Genomic DNA, 21,479 nt, shown 5'->3' with positions numbered 1-21,479 from the left:
GTGATCATTTTTTGGTAAAACCTCCAGTTAGCCTCATAAATAGTGGTGAAAGACCAAATGCTTTCCCCCTAAAACCAGTACCAAAACAAGGAAGTTTGTTTTCACCACTCCTATTCAAAGTGGTACTGGAAGTCCTAGCCAGTGCAATAAGGCAAGAAAAGAGAAGATAAGAAAGGAAGGAGTAAAACTGTCTCTATTTGCAGATAACCTAGCTGTCCATGTGAAAAAAGGCAAGGATTCTACATAAAAACTCTTAGAACTAGATAATGGGTTTAGCAATATCACAGAATACAAGATTAACAGGCAAGAATAAATCACATTTCTATATACTAGCAATGAACAATTGGAAACTAAAATTACACGATGTTATTTATAATAGCATCATAAAAATTAAATACTTAGGTATAAATTACCAAAATATGTACAGTATCTATGTTGAACTGTAAAACACTGATGAAAAAAAAATCAAAGAAGTAAATATATGGAGAGACATTTCATGCTCCTGGATTGTAAATTTAACATAACAAAGATGCCAATTTTCCCTCAAATTAGTCTACAGTTTAATGCAATTCTTATCAACATCCCAGCAGAAATTTTTTGTTGATATGAGCAAGTAGATCTGAAAATTTATATAAAAAGGTAAAGGAACAGGGGCACCTGGGTGGCTCAGTGGATTAAGCCTCTGCCTTTGGCTCAGATCATAATCTCAGGGCCCTGGGATCAAGCCCCACATCGGGCTCTCTGCTCAGCGGGGAGCCTGCATCTCCCTCTCTGCCTGCCTCTCTGCCTACTTGTAATGTCTCTCTCTGTCAAATAAATAAAATTAAATTTAAAAAAAAAAGGTAAAGGAACATAGGGGAAAGGAAGGAAAAATAAAATAAAACAAAAGCAGAGAGAGAGAAAAACCATAAGAGACTCTTTTTTCTTTATCAATAAGCTGATTTAAAAAAAATTTTTTTTTTATTGTGTTATGTAAGAGACTCTTAACATAGAAAACATAGAAAACAGTGCCTGGGTGCCTTAGGTGGTTAGGCATCTGCCTTCAGCTCAGGTTATGACCTCAGGGTCCTGGGATTGAGTCCTGCATCAGGATCCCTGCTCTTCGGGGGGTTTGCTTCTTCCTCTCCCTCTGCCCACCCCCCCCACTTGTGCTTGCAAACTCTCTCCCTCTGAAATAAATAAATATATATATATATTTTTTTCTTCAAAAGAAACAAACTGAGGGATGCTGGATGGAAGGTAAGTGGGGGGATGGGGTAACTGGGTGATGGTCATTAAGGAGGGCACTGGATGTAATGAGAACTGGGTGTTGTATGCAACTGATGAATCATTAAACTCTATCTCTGAAAACCTCTGAAACTAATAATCCTAATAACTAATAACACTGTATGTTAATTAATTGATTATAAATTTTTAAAAAGGTAAAGGTATTAGATTCATCAAGATATAGCTGTCCAGTTTTCCCAGCACCATTTATTGAAGAGACTGTCTTTTTTCCACTGTATATTTTTTCCTGTTTTGTCGAAGATTATTTGACCATAGAGTTGAGGGTCCAATCTGGGCTTTCTACTCTGTTCCACTGGTCTATGTGTCTGTTTTTATGCTGGTACCATGCTGTCTTGGTGATCACAGCTTTGTAGTAAAGCTTGAAATCAGGTAGATTCATCAAGATAAAAAGCTTCTGCACAGCAAAGGAAACAGTCAACAAAACAAAGAGGCAACCCACAGAATAGCTGAAGATATTTGCAAATGGCACTACAGACAAAGGGCTGACATCCAAGATCTATAAAGAACTCCTCAAACTCAACACCCAAAAAACAGATCATCAGGGGCACCTGAGTGGCTCAGTGGGTTGAAGCCTCTGCCTTCGGCTCAGGTCATGATCTCAGGGTCCTGGGATCAAGCCCCACATCGGGCTCTCTGCTCAGCAGGGAGACTGCTTTCTCCTCTCTCTCTCTCTCTGCCTGCTTCTCTGCCTACTTGTGATCTCTGTCTGTCAAATAAATAAATAAAATTTTAAAAATTAAAAAAAAAAGATAATCATATCAAAAAATGGGCAGAAGACATGAGCAGATAATTCTCCAAAGAAGACATACAAATGGCTAACAGACACATGAAAATGTTCATCATCATTAGCCATCACGGATATTCAAATTAAAACCACAATGAGATACCACCTTACACCACTTAGAAAGGCCAAAATTAACAAGACAAGAAACAACAAATATTGGAAAGAATGTGGAGAAAGGGGAACTCTCTTACACTGTTGGTGGGAATTTAAGTTGGTACAGCCACTTTAAAAAACAGTATGGAGATTCCTTAAGAAATTAAAAATAGAGCCTCCCTATGACCCTGCAATTGCACTACTGGGTATGTACCCCAAAGATTCTGATGTAATGAAAGAAAGGCCATCTGTACCCCAGTGTTCATAGAAGCCATGGCCACAGTCGCTAAACTATGGAAAGAACCAAGATGCTAAACATTATTCAGATTCCACCAGTTTTTTAAATATGCATTTAGCTTTTTTGGAAGTTTTGTTCCAAACTGAATTGTGTCTCCCCTGTCCCTCACCAAATTCACATGTCAAAGCCCTAATCTGCAATATAACTACAGTTGGAAATAGAGCCTTTAAGAGGTAGTTAAAGTTGAATGATGTCATATTGATGAAGTCGCAGAACCTAAGTCAGGTTCGGTGGGGTGAGGAGGTTCGGAGCCGACGACTAAAGAAAGAATTCTTAAGACGTCATTGGTGCAAAATGGTGGTTTATTAAAGCACGGGGACAGGGCCCGTGGGCAGGCAGAGATGCAGCTGCCGCCCCGGGTTGTGAGGGATGGCAGGTTATGTACCCTGCTGTTGGGGGAAGGTGAGGGGAAGGGAGGTTTCAGTGGAGTTTTCATATGCTAAAGAGGGCCTACAAGGTGCCAGGATGTTCCGGGCCTGCCGGAGGCCTTGCCCTTGCTGCTGGATCAATGTTGTCTTTAGACCAGTCATTAACATTAAGATAGTTGGGAGACTTTTTGGTGGGGTGTCACAATCCTGTTATCAATCGTCTTTGTTAGTGAGATTTAGAACATTTGTAAGCCAAGGGAGACTCCGGTCTAGCAGGATTGTGAGCTCTGCAAGTTAACTATTTGCTTATTGTTCATGGCAGTCAGGGCTGCCTGAGGGATGCTACACATATGGAGGGGAGCGGATGAAGGGGGGGGGTGCAAGGCAAGGCACCAGCTTTTGCTTTGTCCTCAGCCAGCCTCCTGCTCCCTCATCATTCCCCCCTGAACAATTTTGACCCTTAAATCTTTAAGGTGGTTGAAGGTGGAAGGTCTCCTCTTCTGTAACTTCTTCCTGCTGAATAGGGGCGTAGAGCTGTCCCTACCTGCTCGGGTCAATATTGATCAAGGTAGGAACATAAGGGAGTTACAAAGGTGGAGGCAGCTGAATCCAGCGCTGACAGTGAGGAGGCGTCCTCGCGCGCGACAAGGATCGTCTGTCGTGGTGTAGTCATTGTAGCAATGGAGTCTCGGCACCAAGTAGAGAAACATGGAACAAAGCAACATATTAAGGTTAATAAGGCGATAAGAATGAGAAGCCCGAAAAGGAGATTTGGCCATAGTCCTCCTTCAAACCAGGAACTTAACCATTCACTGAGAGAGAGGGATCTTGTAGGGCCTTAATCTGGGTGTTCATGTCTTTTATTAGTCCTGTGACATTTTTGTGATAGTCTGGAATGTACACACAACATTCTGTCTTGATAATTGCACATGTGCCACCCTGGGCTGCTGTCAGGACATCTAAGGCCATCCTTAGTATAGCAATAAGGAGGGTTTTGGAACTTAGGCCCATATTGGATTGGGGAGTTATGGATTGACAGCAATCCCCTTTCCTTCCAAATAGCTCCATGGGCATGTAGTACCAGGAAGGCATATTTGGAGTCAGTGTTAATGTTTTTAGGCTTTGGCAATTGAAAAGTGCTAGTGAGCACTTTGGCACACCTAGCTTTTCTTATTTTTTCTATGAAAACTACTGTCATCAGAAAACCAACTGTCGTTCATATTTTTAACAGGGGCATCTTAAATCTGGCCAGATAGAGTATGCAAGATCAATAACCTTTTTGCTCTATAGAGAAAGAAGTACAGTGGTCAGGTTCAGGCATACAGGTAACTAGGTTTAAAGTTTGACAAGTTTTATTTCGGGCATATCTGTTAATGTAGCCCAGTATTTAATAAGTTGGCCTCCATCATCCATTGGTGGCCTTTGCCTTCTAAGACAAATCTGGACCTGATGTGACATCATTACAGTCAAGGACTGTCCCATAGTGAGCTTTGAGGCTCTTTTATAGGAGGGCTGTTCCATGCTTAGCTAAAGCATCTATTTGCAATTGCACCTCAACAGAGGTGGCCTCTAGGATAAATATGACAAAGGGGTGAAACCAATAAGACGACCTTTGAGTGGTCCAGCCTTAACAATATCCTGATTACAGAGGATCATTGTCAAGTGGGAGAAAACTTGTCAAGAGGTAAGGGGAGTCCCCCATGGATCATTCAATCCACTCATAAAGAAAGTGGGGTCATCCATTATCTCCACAAGTCCATAGTTAATCCTATGGAGTGCGATAGGTTGGCTTTTAGGCAATTTCATTATCCCAGCCACACACAAGGTGTTAGTTAAGTTATACAATTGCAGGGAATCAATCCCATTTTCCAGTTGTTTAATCATATGCAGTGGGGTCTGCTAATATCCCCACAAAATAATAAGATCGACTAAAGAAGCTATTGTGCAACTTCTCTGAAGTTTACCTCAAATTGTTTAGCATAGGTAAACATTTAAAGACAATCAAATCTAGAATTTAACATCCATAAAGGCGTGTTACTAAAACATAATTTTTCTCTAAAATAACCCTCATTTACAGAGGTAGCCAAATCAAGACTAATTCACTTGTGAAATAAGTCCAGTTTTAACAAACTTGGCCTATTTATTTACATAAGCTCAGCAAGAACAGCGAGTGTGATCAATAGATCTTTTAGAATCTGCTTTGCTGGGACTTTGTATAAGGAATCTCTAGGTTGAACTTTTAGTAGCCTCTCCGGGCCAGAAGCCAAGCCCTGTATTTGCCATCAGGCTTGCCTGCAATACCTTTGGGTGAATTCCTCTTCCTGAGACTGCACCTACCAAGGAGTGACATTCTTTACTCACCTGGTGAGGCTGCTGGGAACTCTGTAAGCAAGGTATCAGGCCAACAGTCCCAAGGGGCTTTATGGCTCCAGGTTTCATAAAGTTAACCTTAGTTCCTTAAAGCTGTCTGGTCATATCTGAGTCTTTTCAAATATGACATCCCAGTCAAAGCCTTGGTAAAATAACCCGTGTTTCCAATTCTCTCCTGTTACAAGGAGAACAGATTCTTATTGAACTTATGCAAATGACTGATTGTCATGGAAGAAAAATACTTACTAAGACCTTTTGGTTTCAGAGGGTTCAGATAGAGAGAAAAGGTGAATGCCTTGAGCATCTTTACAAATGAGCACTTTTACATCTCTGTAAAGTTACAGATAACTTAAGAAGTATCCCTAGTCTGGAAGAGCAAACATTAGAGAGAACCAGCAATGTTTAAAGTAAGACAAAACATTAAGAGACACAACACTATAATCTTTTAGTTCATTTAGTCCCATGTTACTAATTCTGGTGAATGCGGCTTTAGTCAGTTCTGGAAATTCTTACCCATTTCAGTTTTAGGATTTTCAAGCATATCAAATATCTGTATTTGTCCTGAAAGTCCTTTATAGGAATCTACTTGAAGATAAAACTTATTTTACCAGAGAATTAAAACAATTATAAATGACAAAAACTCAGAATGGATATGGTTAGAGCTAAAGAGACACGGGAGTTTACAATTTAGCTGCAAGGAAATCAGGTTACAATTTCTGTGACATATAACATTCCCATAATTACAATATCAAGCGATGATCTCTCAAAACATTAAAACTTTAGGAAGTGCATAGAATCTCTAGAATAGTTATAGCATTTTCCCAAATGTAACCCAAGGTTTATCATTGGTTCAGTAGTACTTCATGAGCAACTTCACATACCAAGGAAAAGCCTGAGTTAAAGAGATTTACAATTTAAATCTTGTCAACATTTGCTAAAATCTTAGAAAGTTTTGAAGCACATGCCTAAATATAATTAGGGATGTTAAACACCTGATAAAACTGAACATAGAAACTCGTTTTTCTGGGCAGGCAAAGAGAAAACCATTTACATTTTCTTAACAGCAGATCAATTGATCTAAGAAAACATTGTCCTTTTGAACAGAGACAATTTCTGTCTTGTACCAATGTACCTTTAAAACCCATTCATTTCAATCTTAATCCATTCTTGACCATAGCTAAAATTCCTTTTCTGAAGATTTCCCTTCACAAACCTTCTACAACTTTCCTTTGCATTCAGGTTTTGTCCCAAGCCATTTCCTTCTAAACAACCATCTCATTTAGGACAAAATTACCTTCCTTTACCTTCAACAAAATGTATTTCCATTCCTTAAGTCTTTCTTACATATCTCTTACTTTCCTACATACAGAGTTTCCCTTTATTTCCATCAGTCTTAGTTACACTAAGCAGAACTTTGTATTCTTAGAAACACCTTTAGTTATTAACCAATTGTGAACTGTTACAACAGAATTCTTCAGGTGGCAAATTTATGAATCAGTTAAGTGGCAAACAAGTTTACCAACAGATTTAAATACTCTTAGTTTCTTTGCAGTAAGAAGTCAAAAAGCACAAGCCTACATCCAGTAATTAACGACTTAGCATTTTATCCTGTTTGGTTAAGATACAGATGTCCACAATTTAATTCCATTTGTCATCCAAGCAAAACTTTAAAACTTTCAGGTTACCAAAGACTTTGAAAGCTACTTCAGCAATTACCCATTAGAACTTTGAGACAGACAATTAACCATCAGTTTAGTCATTTCTTTGCTAACAGATTTTAACAAGTAACATAAGCTTATTTGACCTTCAGTAAACTTCGATAGAATAAAGCTTCACATTTACTGCTGTTAACTTCAAAGATGCATCTATCTTAATTAAACCAACAAACTTAACTTAGTTTCAATAGCGATTTACGTTCCACCTGGGCCCACTCCGCTTTGAATGTTTACCTGAGACACAAGTGGGAAGATCTGGAGTGGGGGTGTTCTTCTTGCTCCTTGACAGTGAAGAGAGAAGGAGCCGTGGTGCATGATCTAGAGGCTAGTCATGCAGGCTGCACGCACCTTGGTGCAGAAACAGAAGGGGAAAACAGAGGAAACAAAGTGCTGCCACGAGGCAGAGAAGGGATTCCCGGTTTCAGAGCTCATAAGCCCCAACAGAGGAGCAGACGCCATGCTTTCCCACCAGCAAGGGGGGAGGGGTTAGGCAGTCCAAGTCAGGCCAGAGAACACAGGGAAACTTCCCCGAAACAAAGAGAGTTTCGGCAGCTGCTTGGGAATATTCCTTATAGTCTCGGTCTCGAGTTAGACCAACCCCAGTTGGCTCCAGTTATAGCCATTAACACGGGATGTGAGTGAGGGAGAAGCCCCCACATCTATTAAGAGAAACAGAAAGAAATAAAGCCAGAGTCCCCTTTGCTAGGGATGGCCCAGCAACCTGGGTTTACTAGAAGAAGGCTTATTTACGTAATTACCATCCAATATGTCAGGAGAAAGTTTACTAGCTGACTCATTTGGGCAAACACATTTTGCAAAAGCCCCTTAGTCTGGGGTCCTGGTGTAGAGCAATAAAGGCCTAGGTATGAGCAGTGAAGGTGTCCTAGGTCCATTTGCCCTCTTTCCTGCAGAGATCTAACTGATAGATCCCACTGAGGCCATGCAGTGTTACAGGAGCTCAGTCCTTTCCTAAGTTTTGCAATCCAAATTATTTCCAGTGGGTTAAAAGGCACCCCAAGGTAGAGTCCTTGGGAACTGAAGAAGCCTACTGAGGCCATGCTTCCAGAAAAGTAATGAAGGTCCATTACCAAATCCCCCCTGACTCCTGGGTAGCGTCCCACGCAGGATATGTCAGAGGTTCCTGTGTATCAAAAGCGACCGGAGGCGTCCCTCAACAAAAATCGCTATTGATCACCGTTTTGCCTTCCCTGGGAAGGCATTCCTGCCGTTAAAGGCCCTGGAAGGGGTGCCGGCGCCCCTCCGCTTCCCCATCGCATCCTAGGCTGCCAATGGGTGCCTGGTGAATGGACTAAAACGCTTGTGCCATACTATCCTATGTCCTGAAGACTGCATACTGTTTTGCCATATTAACCCATGGAAGTACTAGAAAAGTTTGGCAAGGGGAAATTACCCAATTTCATAGCTTTAGGCGGTTTGCAGAGGACACTGACGAGAAACAGTAAAGATTGAAATCCGTCATGGTCTATGCGACATTCCAACACATGTGGTCCTTACAGCCAACTTCCCTAGGAAATGGTCCCCGGTTGCGTTTTAATTCAATCGGGTACTGGTTTCGGCCGGCTCCCAGTGGAGGTCTCGCGGCCAGAAGTGGCTAGACCGGACATGTGGAGGGGATCACATTAGATCATTCAGGAGGAAACCTCACACGGGAGTCTTAAGATTGGCAGCCGTCCTGGTGACTTAGGTGGCTGTCCCGTGCCCAAGAGAGACAACTTTCTATAAGAACAGGAATAGAGTGAGGCCATCAAGTTTCTGGGTCTTATTGCCATTCCGGCCAGGGTACTAGCTTACAGCCAAAAGGCAGACGCTCTCCTCCCCATAGAGTAGCCACGGGCTAGAGGATTACAGCCTGAGCAATTGACATGCAAGTGTTCCAATAAGACCATACTCCTTGAAAAGCCCCTGAAATCAGAGTAAATGGAAAGAAAGTACTCACCAATTTTGCACCGAAGCTCAGAGTCCAAATGTAAAGACTCACAAATCTCCTGGCTGGCTCGCCAAAAATGATGAAGTCGCAGAACCTAAGTCAGGTTCGGTGGGGTGAGGAGGTTCGGAGCCGACGACTAAAGAAAGAATTCTTAAGACGTCATTGGTGCAAAATGGTGGTTTATTAAAGCACGGGGACAGGGCCCGTGGGCAGGCAGAGATGCAGCTGCCGCCCCGGGTTGTGAGGGATGGCAGGTTATGTACCCTGCTGTTGGGGGAAGGTGAGGGGAAGGGAGGTTTCAGTGGAGTTTTCATATGCTAAAGAGGGCCTACAAGGTGCCAGGATGTTCCGGGCCTGCCGGAGGCCTTGCCCTTGCTGCTGGATCAATGTTGTCTTTAGACCAGTCATTAACATTAAGATAGTTGGGAGACTTTTTGGTGGGGTGTCACAATCCTGTTATCAATCGTCTTTGTTAGTGAGATTTAGAACATTTGTAAGCCAAGGGAGACTCCGGTCTAGCAGGATTGTGAGCTCTGCAAGTTAACTATTTGCTTATTGTTCATGGCAGTCAGGGCTGCCTGAGGGATGCTACACATATGGAGGGGAGCGGATGAAGGGGGGGGGTGCAAGGCAAGGCACCAGCTTTTGCTTTGTCCTCAGCCAGCCTCCTGCTCCCTCATCAATATGGTGGGCCCTAATCCAATCTGACTGGGGTCCTTATAAAAAGAGGAAATCAGGACACACGGAGAGACACCTGGGATGTTTGCACACAGAGAAAAAACCCTGTGGGGACTTGGCAAGAAGGCAGCTGTCTGCAAGAAGGAGAGAGGCCTTAGAAGAGACCAACCCTGCCAACAACTTGGCCTTGAACTTTCAGCCTCCAATTGTGAGAAAATGAATTTCCTTTGTTTAATTCTTTTAGTCTGCGGGATTTTGTTATGGCTGTCCTAGCAAACCAGTATGAGTTCTATGATATTTTATCACAGACTGTTCCATTTCCATAGACACTCATGTTACCCCCTTTGTAGTCATCTCTCCCCAAAATTCTCACCCTGTTACCTATTAACTTGTTTTCTATCACTTTAATTTGTCATTTCAAGAATCTTACAGAAATGGGGGTGTCTGGGTGGCTCAGCTGATTAAGCATCTGCCTTAGGCTCAGGTTCTGATCCCAGGGTGTGGTGATGAGGGATCAGTATAGAGGGCACGGATTGCATGGAGCACTGGGTGTGGTGAAAAAATAATGAATACTGTTTTTCTGAAAATAAATTAATTAATTTAATTTAAAAAAAAAAAAAAGAAGAAGGCTGGCTGAGAACGAAGCAAAAGCTGACACCATGCAACCTTCCCGCACCCCCACTCCTGGGTGGGACTGCTGTGGCATTCTTTAAGAATCTCCCAACTATTTTAATGTTAATATGTTGCTAGAGGGAAAAACCTTGACAATGGCAAGGCCTCAAGGCCTCCCGTATCTTTAGCATATGAAAGTTCTTTTGAAACCTCTCTTTTTCCTTACCTCCCCAACCCCATAGTGTATAACCTGCCACCCCTCACAATCCAGGGGCAGCAGCTCTTTCTGCCCATGAGTCCTGTCCCTGTGCTTTAATAAACCACCACTCTGCACCAAAGATGTCTCAAGAATTCTTTCTTGGTCATCGGCTCTGGATTCCATCCCACGGAACCTCACTTATATTCTAGAACTTCATCACTGGAATCTACTTAGCCCAAGCAGCCCCACCTCGGTAGAACAGCCATTTTGTTGTTTATGCAGTGAACTTAGATTGACCCTGCACCCCAGAGGAACTCACTTAGAAACGGGTCTGGGAAAAGGGTAAAATATGGTCAACCAGCCCCTGATAAAACAGCCCATATACCAGGATGTGTCAGGTCAGGGAGAGATAACAGAGCCCAGAATGCAAGGATGAGTCAGGCCAGGTGGAAATACCCAATCAGTAAAGCATACATACTATCTCCCTGACTACCAAAGAATGTGGGCCCTGCCTTTTGGGTGCCTTTTGGGCGCCAATACTGACCAGAGCGATAGGCTAGTTCAAATAACTACTATAGGGTGAATTGTAATTCAATTGGCCACCTGTGTGTGGCCAGGCTCAACCACATGGCCTTTGCTCTATAAAAGTTAGTCTGTAAAGCAGGGAGAGGTCGCCTCTTTGCAAAGAGAAGGCCCCGGACGGTGGGTTTGATTCTCGATGCTTGGCGCGAAATAAAGCTTTGCTTGACCTTCGCTTTGTATCAGTCTCCTTCCTTTGACCATGGACCCACCATGATCGAGCCCTGCATCGGGCTCCTTGCTCATTGGCAGTGTGTTTCTTCCTCTCCCTTTGCCTGCCATTCTCCCTGCTGGAGCTCTCCCTCTCTGCCAGATAAATACATAAACTCTTAAAAGAAAACGAATCTTATAGAAATGGAATCACATATTAAGTGTATATCTGGCTATCTGCTTTACAGGGAATAAGAGAGGCCCCTCAATGTGGCTATACACTATTTCATGGGCAGTTGCTAATGGGATGGGAGAAACTTGGAAAGAAGAAGATTGGAGGATTAATGATGTGGGATCTAGAGAAGGTCATGTGGATGTGCCTCTCCATGACCCAGAACACTAACACAAACGTGTGCTACATACACATGCACAGTGAGCATATGTTACCAGTTATCACAGCATATGTTATCACAGTGAGCACAGTGTTCTCCATCGCCATAGTATCACTTGCAGCATCATCTCTGAACAAGAGACACACTTTATCTCAAAAAATATTTTTATATATGTCTGTGTGTATATATATGTATATGACAATGACCTTACACTCACAAAACTCAATGGTCTCTCATTGTGCCCAAACACCCAGAAACATCTGGGTCTAATGGGATGAAAGAGTTACTACTGAAGGTTCTGTTATCATGTCACATGGGAGAAAACACCCTGTAAGTTTCTAGTGTTGTTAAAGAACACAGTTTGTGATTTAAACCAGCAATCACTATATGGTACCATCTTCCTCTGAAGGGAAATATGGGTCCAGGTGTGATGGGAGTGGTCCCTCTCTCGAATGCATGAATTAAAACTCTGGAGAAATTTCTGCTTCCTCTCTGCAACTTCAGGTTGCGGGTGTTTGGAGGTTCTAGTGCTCAAAGGGGGAATCCTTTCATTAGGAAAGAAAACCTTCATTCTGTTTAATTAGAAGCTGAGATTGCCTCTTGGCCACCACTGCCAAACCAACAGGCACAGTGACATGATGATGGTGAAACCTGACTACAATGTTTTTGGGCAAGAATGTAGGACATGAAGTGGGGAGAGGAACTGCATACCACTTCCTCCAGAGGGGAGCAAAGAAATGGGTGGCAACTGGCAGGAAAATTGGCTGCAAGGTGTTACCCCCTTTCCCTGCTCTGTTCAACATAACTAATGCGTTCTTTTTTCTTTCTCTTCAACAAAAACATAGAGGGAGTTTGCAGATAGGAGGATGAAAGTCAGCTGAGGTTTTCCCCTGGAAAACCTGGACATACCTGGAAAACCTGGAGTATCCGGTATCCAGTATCCCCTGGACAGGATACTCACTTTGCTGAATTGAATTGCACATACTAATAAAAAGAATGATAAAAACTTGAAGGGGGCTTTTGAAACACCATACTAACTAATATCTACATCTTGTTCCACTAACCTCCTTCCAGTGCTCATGGCAGCTGTTACTGATCAATCACGGCAGTCTTTCTCAGTGAGCCTGAGGTGGCTCAGCATCTGTCCTGATTGGTGTTCTAGGCAGTTGCCACCAACCAGAGTTTGAACATAAGACAACTCCATTTGCCATCTCCAAGTAGCACTAGTGTTGGACTCCGGTGACAGTGATTTCAAATCAAAGAAGGCTACTTCAGACTTCTCACCTTAAGTCACCCAAGGGGCTGTCTCCCCCATCCATGCTTGGGACAGATTCTGTCCACAATTATGAGGTACCTTCTATGTGTCCTGCTCCAAGCAAGAAGCAGATTGAGAAGGAGATGTTGTAGGGTCTGATCACTCAGAGTCTCGTAGAAATACATGTTTGTAGGTCAAGCAGATCAACCATCTGACATACACTAGGGAGTCATGTCAAGCATAAACAATATGCATATTTTACCACTGTCCATCCTCCTACCTAGTCATATTTAATCCCCACAGCTACCCTATACTGTTATTGCCTCATTTTACTGGTCCAAAAACTGAGGTACAGGGAGGCTGATATCTTGTCCAATACTATACTATCAGTAAGTGGCAGAACCAGGATTTGAGTTCAGACCTTCCAACTGGTTAGGACTTTGCTCCCATGTGCAATATTTATCAATTGTTCATCCTGAGCCAGGTTCCGTGTAAGAGCTCACAATTGTTGGGGGTATATTCTCTACCCTGCAGGGAGCCACAGTCTTTGGGGGGCACAGGATGTCAGAGCACAACACAGGCCAGTACCCAGCAGGGCACGATGGAGAGAGTGCATCAGGGCCCCAGGGACTGAGAGCAGAACAGAGCCCTTCCTTGCCATCTTCCTTTTCCTAAAACCTCTGTGGATTCTTTATGGTCCATGGAAGACTTCCCTAGCCTGCCTGCCTAACCCTTATGTCTTGCACTTCTCAATCCATGCACTTAGGGTAACTGACACCCACCCATCTGTCTCCTTGGACTTGAAGGCAGAGTAGGAGGAAGCCAGTGGAGAGCAGAGAGGTACTGAACTAGGAGGCTTGGAGACCTGGGCATTGTAGGCATTGAGTGCCAGTCTGGGGAGGTGAAGTGTGGTCAGGGATTGGGAACGCTGTGATGGGCCCTGGAGAATCCCACAACACAGAGGCTCATTAGGAAGCTACTTGATTTGTCTTCCCTGAGGATCAGGAGCAGAATACAAGAGAGGGACCTAGCAGGCTCGCAACTCATCCCACACTGAGCCCAGTGCCAGGTAAGAAAAGAAGGGGCAGAGGGAGGGGCCCAAGCCATGCAGTCCCATCCCTGGGTACCCATGCCTGTCCCCGCCTGTCTCACTGAATGCCTGACTCCTTCCTTTCTATCCACTTCAGGTCCTCCTAGGCAACTGCTCAACTTCCTGACCTTTGTCTTCCTGTGACATTGATTTCTCTCTATACAGTGACCCGTCTGTCTCTTTGTCCTTCTCTCTCTCTCTCCTTGTCTTTTGGGTGTGCTCCTCAGTTGAGGGGGAGAGAGGTGGAAGGAAGTGAAGGCTTGCTGCTGTGGAGCTAACACAGTTGGCTCTCCATGGAGAATCTAGGGCAAGGCCTTGGTAGAAGAGATGAAAGTGGGGATGACAAGTTATAGAGGAGAGGAGCCGGAGGGAGATGTTAGAACTAGGAAGATTTGCAATGCTCTTAACTGGGAAGGGGAAGGAGATGAATGCTTCTAAAGAGGATACTAATATCCTATCATTCCTCTCTGGTACAGCTCCAGGCCAGACCCTGGGGTAGCTGCCAAGAAGCCTCACAGTGGACTTGGAGGCGATTCATCTATTCCTGGCCCTTCTATCCCCTCCCCCGCTACACTCCTCTTTTCCTTAATTCTGTACCATATTCTGGTCACTGTGTATGTAGCAAGGACCGGGGATGGGATGTCTACCGAGAGCCTACTGCAATTGTCCAGGCATCAGACATCACGTCCAGATGGAGCTGGAAAGAGAGCACAGAGGGATAGCAAAGTCCTTAACTCTTCCAGATAGAGTAGACCAAAGAAACTCCTGCCCCATCAGCAGATCGGTCACAATGCATTTTGACATTTTTCTTCGGTAATATAACTGTGTACTTTTTAAAAAATTCAATTGGCCAACATATAGTACCTCATTAGTGTTTGACATAATGTTCAATGATTCATTAGCATTTTTCTTAAAGATTTTATTTATTTATCAGAGAGAGAGAGAGAGCACAGACAGACAGAATAGCAGGCAGAGGCAGAGGGAGAAGCAGGCTCCCCGCTGAGCAAGGAGCCCGATGTGGGACTCGATCCCAGGACACTGGGATCATGACCTGAGCCGAAGGCAGCTGCTTAACCAACTGAGCCACCCAGGCGTCCCGATTCATTAGCATTTTGACATTTTGTTTGATCCTATCATGGGGTCAGCAAGTTCACAGCCTTCCAGGCCAACTGATTCTATCAGTGGACTGCCCTCACTAATGTAAGTTGGTTACATTACATTGAACCTTGCCTCCCTAATGTAACTCCCAACTGTACTCTTGAGACTACCCAGAACAAGTCTGAGATAAGTCTTCCATGTGAAAGCTTTTCAGAGAGTCGGCCCTTGGCTTCCAGAATGCCTTTCACCTTTCATTCCACGTGGCAAACATCCCCAATTGCTTCAACTCTCCCTCATATGATGTGGCTTCCAGACCTTTCCTTATAACCTGTTTCAACATAGCCACACTCCCTTTAAAATGTGGCCCCAGAGGGGTGCCTGGGTGGCTCAGTGGGTTAGAGCCTCTGCCTTCGGCTCAGGTCATGATCCCAGAGTTTTGGGATTGAGCCTGGCATCGGGATCTCTGCTCGGCAGGGATCCTGTTTCCTCCCCCGTCTCTCTCTGCCTGCTTCTCTGCCTACTTGTGATCTCTGTCTGTCAAATAAATAATTAAAATCTTTAAAAAAAAAATGTGGCCCCAGAAATGAGAAACCTGCCCCCATAGGAAGTCTGGCTACTGCAGATATGGTTCCAAAATACCTTTTGTTATCTGTCAGCATTCTTTATCAATGTTGTCACTCACATTGACTTTTTATTTTTATTTTTTTTAAGATTTTATTTATTTATTTGACAGAGATCACAAGTAGGCAGAGAGAGAGGAGGAAGCAGGCTCTTGCTGAGCAGAGAGCCCGATGCAGGGCTCAATCCCAGGACCCTGGGATCATGACCTGAGCCAAATGCAGAGGCTTTAACCTGCTGAGCCACCCATGTGCCCGTAACATTGACTTATTAGAAAGTTTCCTTACACTGATCCACTTTCAGTCCTCAGTTATTGCCCAATGAACTGCTACCCCACCTATGCTGTTATGGTTGGCTTTTTCAACCTAAGGAAGGAACAAAGGATTTTAACTTTGTGCTACAACATTTCTTTTCTTTTCTTTTCTTTTTCTTTTTTAAAAGATTTTATTTATTTATTTGACAGACAGAGATCACAAGTAGGCAGAGAGGCAGGCAGAGAGAGGGGAAAAGCAGGCTCCCCGCTGAGCAGAGAGCCCAATACGGGGCTCGATCCCAGGACCCTGGGATCATGACCTGAGCCGAAGGCAGAGGCTTAACCCACTGAGCCACATAGGCACCCCCAACATTTCTTTTCTTGACATCAGCTTCTTGTTCTATCCACTTGAGATTCAACCACTGGATTAGGTTGTCTTCCTCACCATCTATGTAAGAGGCTGTGAAAGAAGAAGTCATGAGACTGATTGGTCCAGGGGAAGATGATCTTGAATTTTCTGATCTGTATGCAACTCATTCTTACCTCCTTCCCTTCCATTTGTACTCTTCCTAAAGCTGCCTCTCATGACTTGTGCCCTTCGTCCTGCAGCTGCCCACTGCCTCAGAGGCCTTGCAATGTCACTTCTCCCTCTCTCTCTTTCAGCTTCCCCTGCAGTGTACATATATTCTGAACTCCCCTCTCTCTTAAAAAACAGCAACATAAGCAAAACACTCCTACCATCTTATGTCCCAACCTTAGATATCTCCCCCTTACTCCACTTCACCACCTAGTTCACTTCTCAAACCTACTGGTGTCTGATTTCCACCTATATCGCTCCATCAACATTTCCCACTTACAAGCCAAGAATAATTTCCACATTATTATATTTTTAAAGTTTTACTCCTCCTGCCCTCTCTGTAGTGTCTGGCACCATGTGCCCTTTGGGAGATGCCAGCTCCCTCAGTTTGCAGCTTGCTCTTGCTCAAACCCTGGCTCTTCCACTGCTGACCTCTCCAGGATCTGTGCCCCAGGGCCACTTCCAGTGCTCAGGAGAAGAACGAGGCACAAACAAGTCAGCTGTAAGAGAAAGGGAGCAGGGGATGACAGCTGAAAGGACTGTCGCCCTGAACAACTCCTCAGTCCCCTCTTTATTAGATACAAGATAACAACCAACAAAGGAGAAGAAGGTTATACATTCGTCATAGATCTTACAGGTAAACAAGAGAAAGAATACGGTGTGCCTGGTCGAGCAGCATGGAATTTGTAGTAGCCCAAGCACACTTAAAGGAATTATCTTAACAGCAGGCTTTCTCTGAGGCAGCGGAGACAACGAGAAAGGGAAGCAGCCAGTGTTCCACACTGAGTGAGCTAGGCACCCCCAGTTGCTGGGCTTCAAGGACCGATATCATCCTCTCCACCAGAGGCCCACTGCTAGTACATGTTTTTCTCAAGGTCATCTTTAGGCATGCTTGTGTGACCAGCACAACTCCTCATTATTATATTTGAGGCAGTATATTATTCTGAGGGATGCTTACATCCCAGGTTGCAGCTTTTTATCCCTTGCGATTTATCTGAAGTGTCCAGGAGGGTTCTCATCCATTTTGACTGTATTTACCTCCCAAATTTTGATCTTCCACTTAAATCTCCATCCTGAGCTTCAAGGTTATCTGTCCTATTCTTTGATGGGGAGATTCTCAAGGCTACCCTATGTTTCAAGCTCTATGTCTGTAACAGAGTTAATCATTACCTGCCAGTTACTTTCTACCCCATGCCATCTCTTCCTTCTCCACCTCTACCCAAGTTTTATCTTGAAATGGTTCCCAAGCCTGAAACGTCAAGTTCATCTTTGTCTCTTCCCTCTTACTCACCTTCCGAACCTCTCAGATACCAAGTTCTGTTGCTTCTACTTCCTATACTTCTCTCTAATCTCTCTTCTCTTCTTCATTGTCTAGAATGTTCCATTGCTTCTGCCTTTTCCCCATAACCCTCAAGTGGTCTTCCTCCAATGTCTTCTTCTAACTTCCACCCAAGAAGTGATATCTCTAAAACCTAAGCCTCAGTGAATTACTTCTCTGCTTAAAACTCATCTGCAACTTGCCATGACCTAAATGATCAACTCCATGCTCCTTATCAAGGTATATAATATCCTTGATTTTTTTATTATGTTATGGTAGTCACCATACAGCACATCATTAGTTTTTGATGTAGTGGTCCATGATTCACTGTTTGCATATAACACCCAGTACTCCATGCAATCCTCCTTAATACCCATCAATCTTTTCCCTCTTACCTTGTGCAGGGCTTGTGCTCTGTGGATGCCTGACTGCATCCGTGTTTATGGTTTGTGCTCCGTGTTTTCACAAAGCTCTCCCTTAGTTATGGTCCTTTACAACTATTACTCCATCTTTTTAAAAACTCTTCCTTAAGTTCTTTACTTAGTTAATTCTTGCTCATCTTTTAAGATTCACATCATGTGTCCTCTTCTTGGAGAAGTCTAACTCCCAAAGACTATCTAGCTGCTTCTGTAATGGGCTCCAGTGATGCCCTGTACTTACTTCTATTAGCAATTATCATTTGACTGCCTTTCATTGCTTACCAGTCTCCTTTCTATGCATGGTCTTTGAGGTCAGAGAGTTTTATTATTGTATTCCTAGTGCTTAGCAAAGAGGTTTGACTGCTAGCACATATTTCCATCATAGTGCTTAACACATTGGAATATGGTTTATGTCTCTATTCCTCTATTTCTCCAACCAGATTGTAAGCTCCTTGAGAATTAAGAATATAATTTGTTTGTCCTCGTCTCTTTGCCTCCTAGAACGGAACCTGGTACGTAAGAGTTGCTCAATTAGTGTTTATTGACCATTTGATGAATGACACCATAAGGAAGGGAATTTGATGGGAACTTACATTACTAAGCTCCTGCTCTGTCCTAGTCATAGTGCTATAGGCTTCACACCTATTATGTACTCCTCACAAGATCTCTTCCTGGTAGGTATTACACAGAACTTACAAAGAAGGAAATGGGTTCAGCGAGATTAAATTACTTGAACAGAGTCATAGTTGAAGTACCAAGACTTGAAGTCAAGTCTTCTGACTCCAAGTCCCATGCTCCACTAGAACACACCACCTTCTATGCACCACAATCAAGGAAACAGTCCTATCTTTTAAGATATAAACTGAATCCATGCACAGTCTTTAAATATGTCTCTCTTCCAATCATAAACCTCAACTGCAAGAAAGAAAGAACTCCAAGGGATAGGTTGGGAGGGGCTTCCCACCAGGTTGCAAGGATTCAGAGATACTGAAGCTGCCTTTAAGCAAACAAACAAATAAACAACAACAACAAAAACCTGGTTATTATTCTACCTCTCTTATAGTTTTAGGGTCAATCAGGCAGATTCCTCCCTTAATTCGTGGGTAAAGCCAGGAGAAGGCAGAGTGGTGAACAACTTCATCTCAAATAAAATCACATGTGAAGAAGCTTCCAGAGACTCAAAAGATTTAAGAAACACAGACATGGGTAAAATTTTCTAAAAACTTTTAACATTTCTGGATTCATATATCCTCCCATATTTCTGACTCACCCACTTTATATATCTGTAATCATGGGAAGGTTAGAGGACCAAAGAAAAGTGTTCTGAGTGTTTGGTTTTTGAGAAGATGGATGGGAGAACTCCAGATCATCACCCCCGTCTATAGCCAGAGCTAGGGGAGAAGAATCCCAATGTACTATGTGATGGTAGCTCCTGAATGACAAGAAAGCAGGTGGCATTGCTGGGGCTGATATAATAAAATGAGTCTCTGGCAGTCTTAAAAAAAAGATTTGGGCCTGAGAAATAGAGAATACCAAGAAGATTTCCTTCCCTTTACCCTCCCCAAAGTTAGCCTCGTTCTGGCTAGACCTCAGTCTCTGACTTCATATTACTTCCAAGGAGTATGCAAATAATCACTGACTTTGTCAGCAAGTGATTGTCATGGTACCTGAATGTGCACCCTATGCTGGGTTACTAGTAGTTCTCTTTCTCTTCCTGCAGCTGAAGGAGAATGCAGAACTTCCCCTGGGACAACCACAGCTTCGTGTCTGAATTCATCCTTCTGGGCTTCTCCAGGGATCCCTACATTAATGTAATCCTCTTCAACATCTTCTTCTTTCTCTATCTCTCTACACTTGTGGGCAATGGGCTCATTGTCACCTTGATCCACATGGACTCCCACCTCCACACACCCATGTACTTCTTCCTCAGTGTCCTCTCCATGTTGGACATGAGCTATGTCACCACTACTGTGCCCCAGATGTTGGTACATCTGATCTGCCAGAAGAAAACTATCTCCTATGTTGGGTGTGTGGCCCAGATGTACATCTTTCTGGTGCTGGGCATCACTGAGGGCTGGCTGTTCTCTGTCATGGCCTATGACAGATATGTAGCCATCTGTTATCCACTCAGGTACAAGATTATCATGACCCCATGGCTGTGTGGGGCAATGGTAGTCTTTTGTGGATTGTGGGGAATCAGCTGTTCCCTAGTCTACACTGTCTTCACGATGCGTCTGCCCTACTGTGGCCCCAATGAGATCAATCACTTCTTCTGTGAGGTCCCTGCTGTTTTGAAGCTGGCCTGTGCGGACACATCCCTCAATGACCAAGTGGATTTCATCCTGGGTTTCATCCTTCTCCTGGTACCCCTTTCCTTCATTCTGGCCTCTTATGTCTGCATCTTTGCCACCATCTTGAAGATCCGCTCAACCCAGGGTCGACTCAAGGCCTTCTCCACCTGTGCCTCCCACATCACTGTGGTCACCATGTTCTGTGGACCTGCCATGTTTATGTACATGAACCCCGGGGCCAATGCCTCCCCAGAGAGGGACAAGAAACTGGCTCTGTTCTACAATGTTATCTCTGCCTTTCTCAATCCCATCATCTATAGCCTTAGAAACAAAGATGTGAAGAGGGCTTTCCTCAAGTTAACAGGCTGGAGCAGGGCCTCTGAGTGAGGCCACCAGAGCACAGGAGGCCATAGCCAGAACTGAAACCACAAGTGCCACCCCATTCCATTGCATTACCCACTGGATAAGCAAGAATCACAGACTGAAGGAAGATAATACATAAGGAAGGTGCCTGGCTGTGACTTGTTGAGCTACCTTCAAACATTAAGAAACCCAACTTTACTGTAGACAAAGTGCCAATCAGGACTTGTGTCTGATTCATTTCTCTTTCCCAGGGCTTAGCCCAGGATCTGGAACAAACAAAGCATCATTAACATTTGCTAATCAAATGGCAGAGTTCCTAAGGATTGAGCCTATTAAATCAACTCAAGATGGCCAGGACAAGAAGACTGACAGGACCCATATTAGTGACTTTATTTTATCTCAGTCAGGAGCATGAAGAGATCAAAGAAACACAGTCTCAGGAGAAAGGAAAAGTGGTCTTAGAAATAGGGTTCAGAAATCGGTCAGTGTTCATACAGCACTTCCCATGGGAGTATGGGTCCAAGGTACACGGAGAGTCCCTGTTGTGGTGAAGAGATATTTTGAGGGGCCCCCTTGTATACAGATAAAACATCACCCAAACCATTTCACACTAGGTCAGAGTGCATACTTTGCAGCAAACCCTCACCTTGTAAGATTGCTGTGAGAAGTTAATGCAAGTAAGCTTCTCAAAATAGTGCTCGATGCATTGCACGCTTTATATAAA

At 43.7% G+C, this 21,479-nt stretch overlaps 1 protein-coding gene and 1 long non-coding RNA gene across 3 annotated transcripts in view; one reads left to right on the top strand and one right to left on the bottom strand.

Moving 5' to 3' along the window:
* The window catches only part of LOC309842655, a 43,424-nt gene that overhangs the window by 8,449 nt on the left and 13,496 nt on the right, over positions 1-21,479 (bottom strand). The window contains exon 3 of one of the 2 annotated variants that reach the window (XR_014299715.1): positions 15,940-16,247. The exons of the other annotated variant lie outside the window; for it this stretch is intronic. This is a non-coding gene — a long non-coding RNA (uncharacterized lncRNA). Of the gene's footprint in view, positions 1-15,939; positions 16,248-21,479 lie in introns of those variants that run through there. 2 annotated transcript variants of the gene reach the window in all.
* Positions 19,832-20,779, top strand: LOC309842648 (olfactory receptor 2A12-like; the record flags this gene model as incomplete). The annotated part of the gene is made up of 1 exon (XM_082687158.1): positions 19,832-20,779. The coding sequence occupies one exon, from the start codon at positions 19,832-19,834 to the stop codon at positions 20,777-20,779; it is 948 nt and encodes a 315-aa protein (XP_082543284.1).

Source organism: Mustela nivalis, assembly GCF_964662115.1.
Source record: "Mustela nivalis genome assembly, chromosome: 10".
NCBI lineage: Eukaryota > Metazoa > Chordata > Mammalia > Carnivora > Mustelidae > Mustela > Mustela nivalis.
The sequence above is the reverse complement of the archived record's forward strand: the minus strand, read 5'-3'. Positions and strand labels throughout refer to the sequence as shown.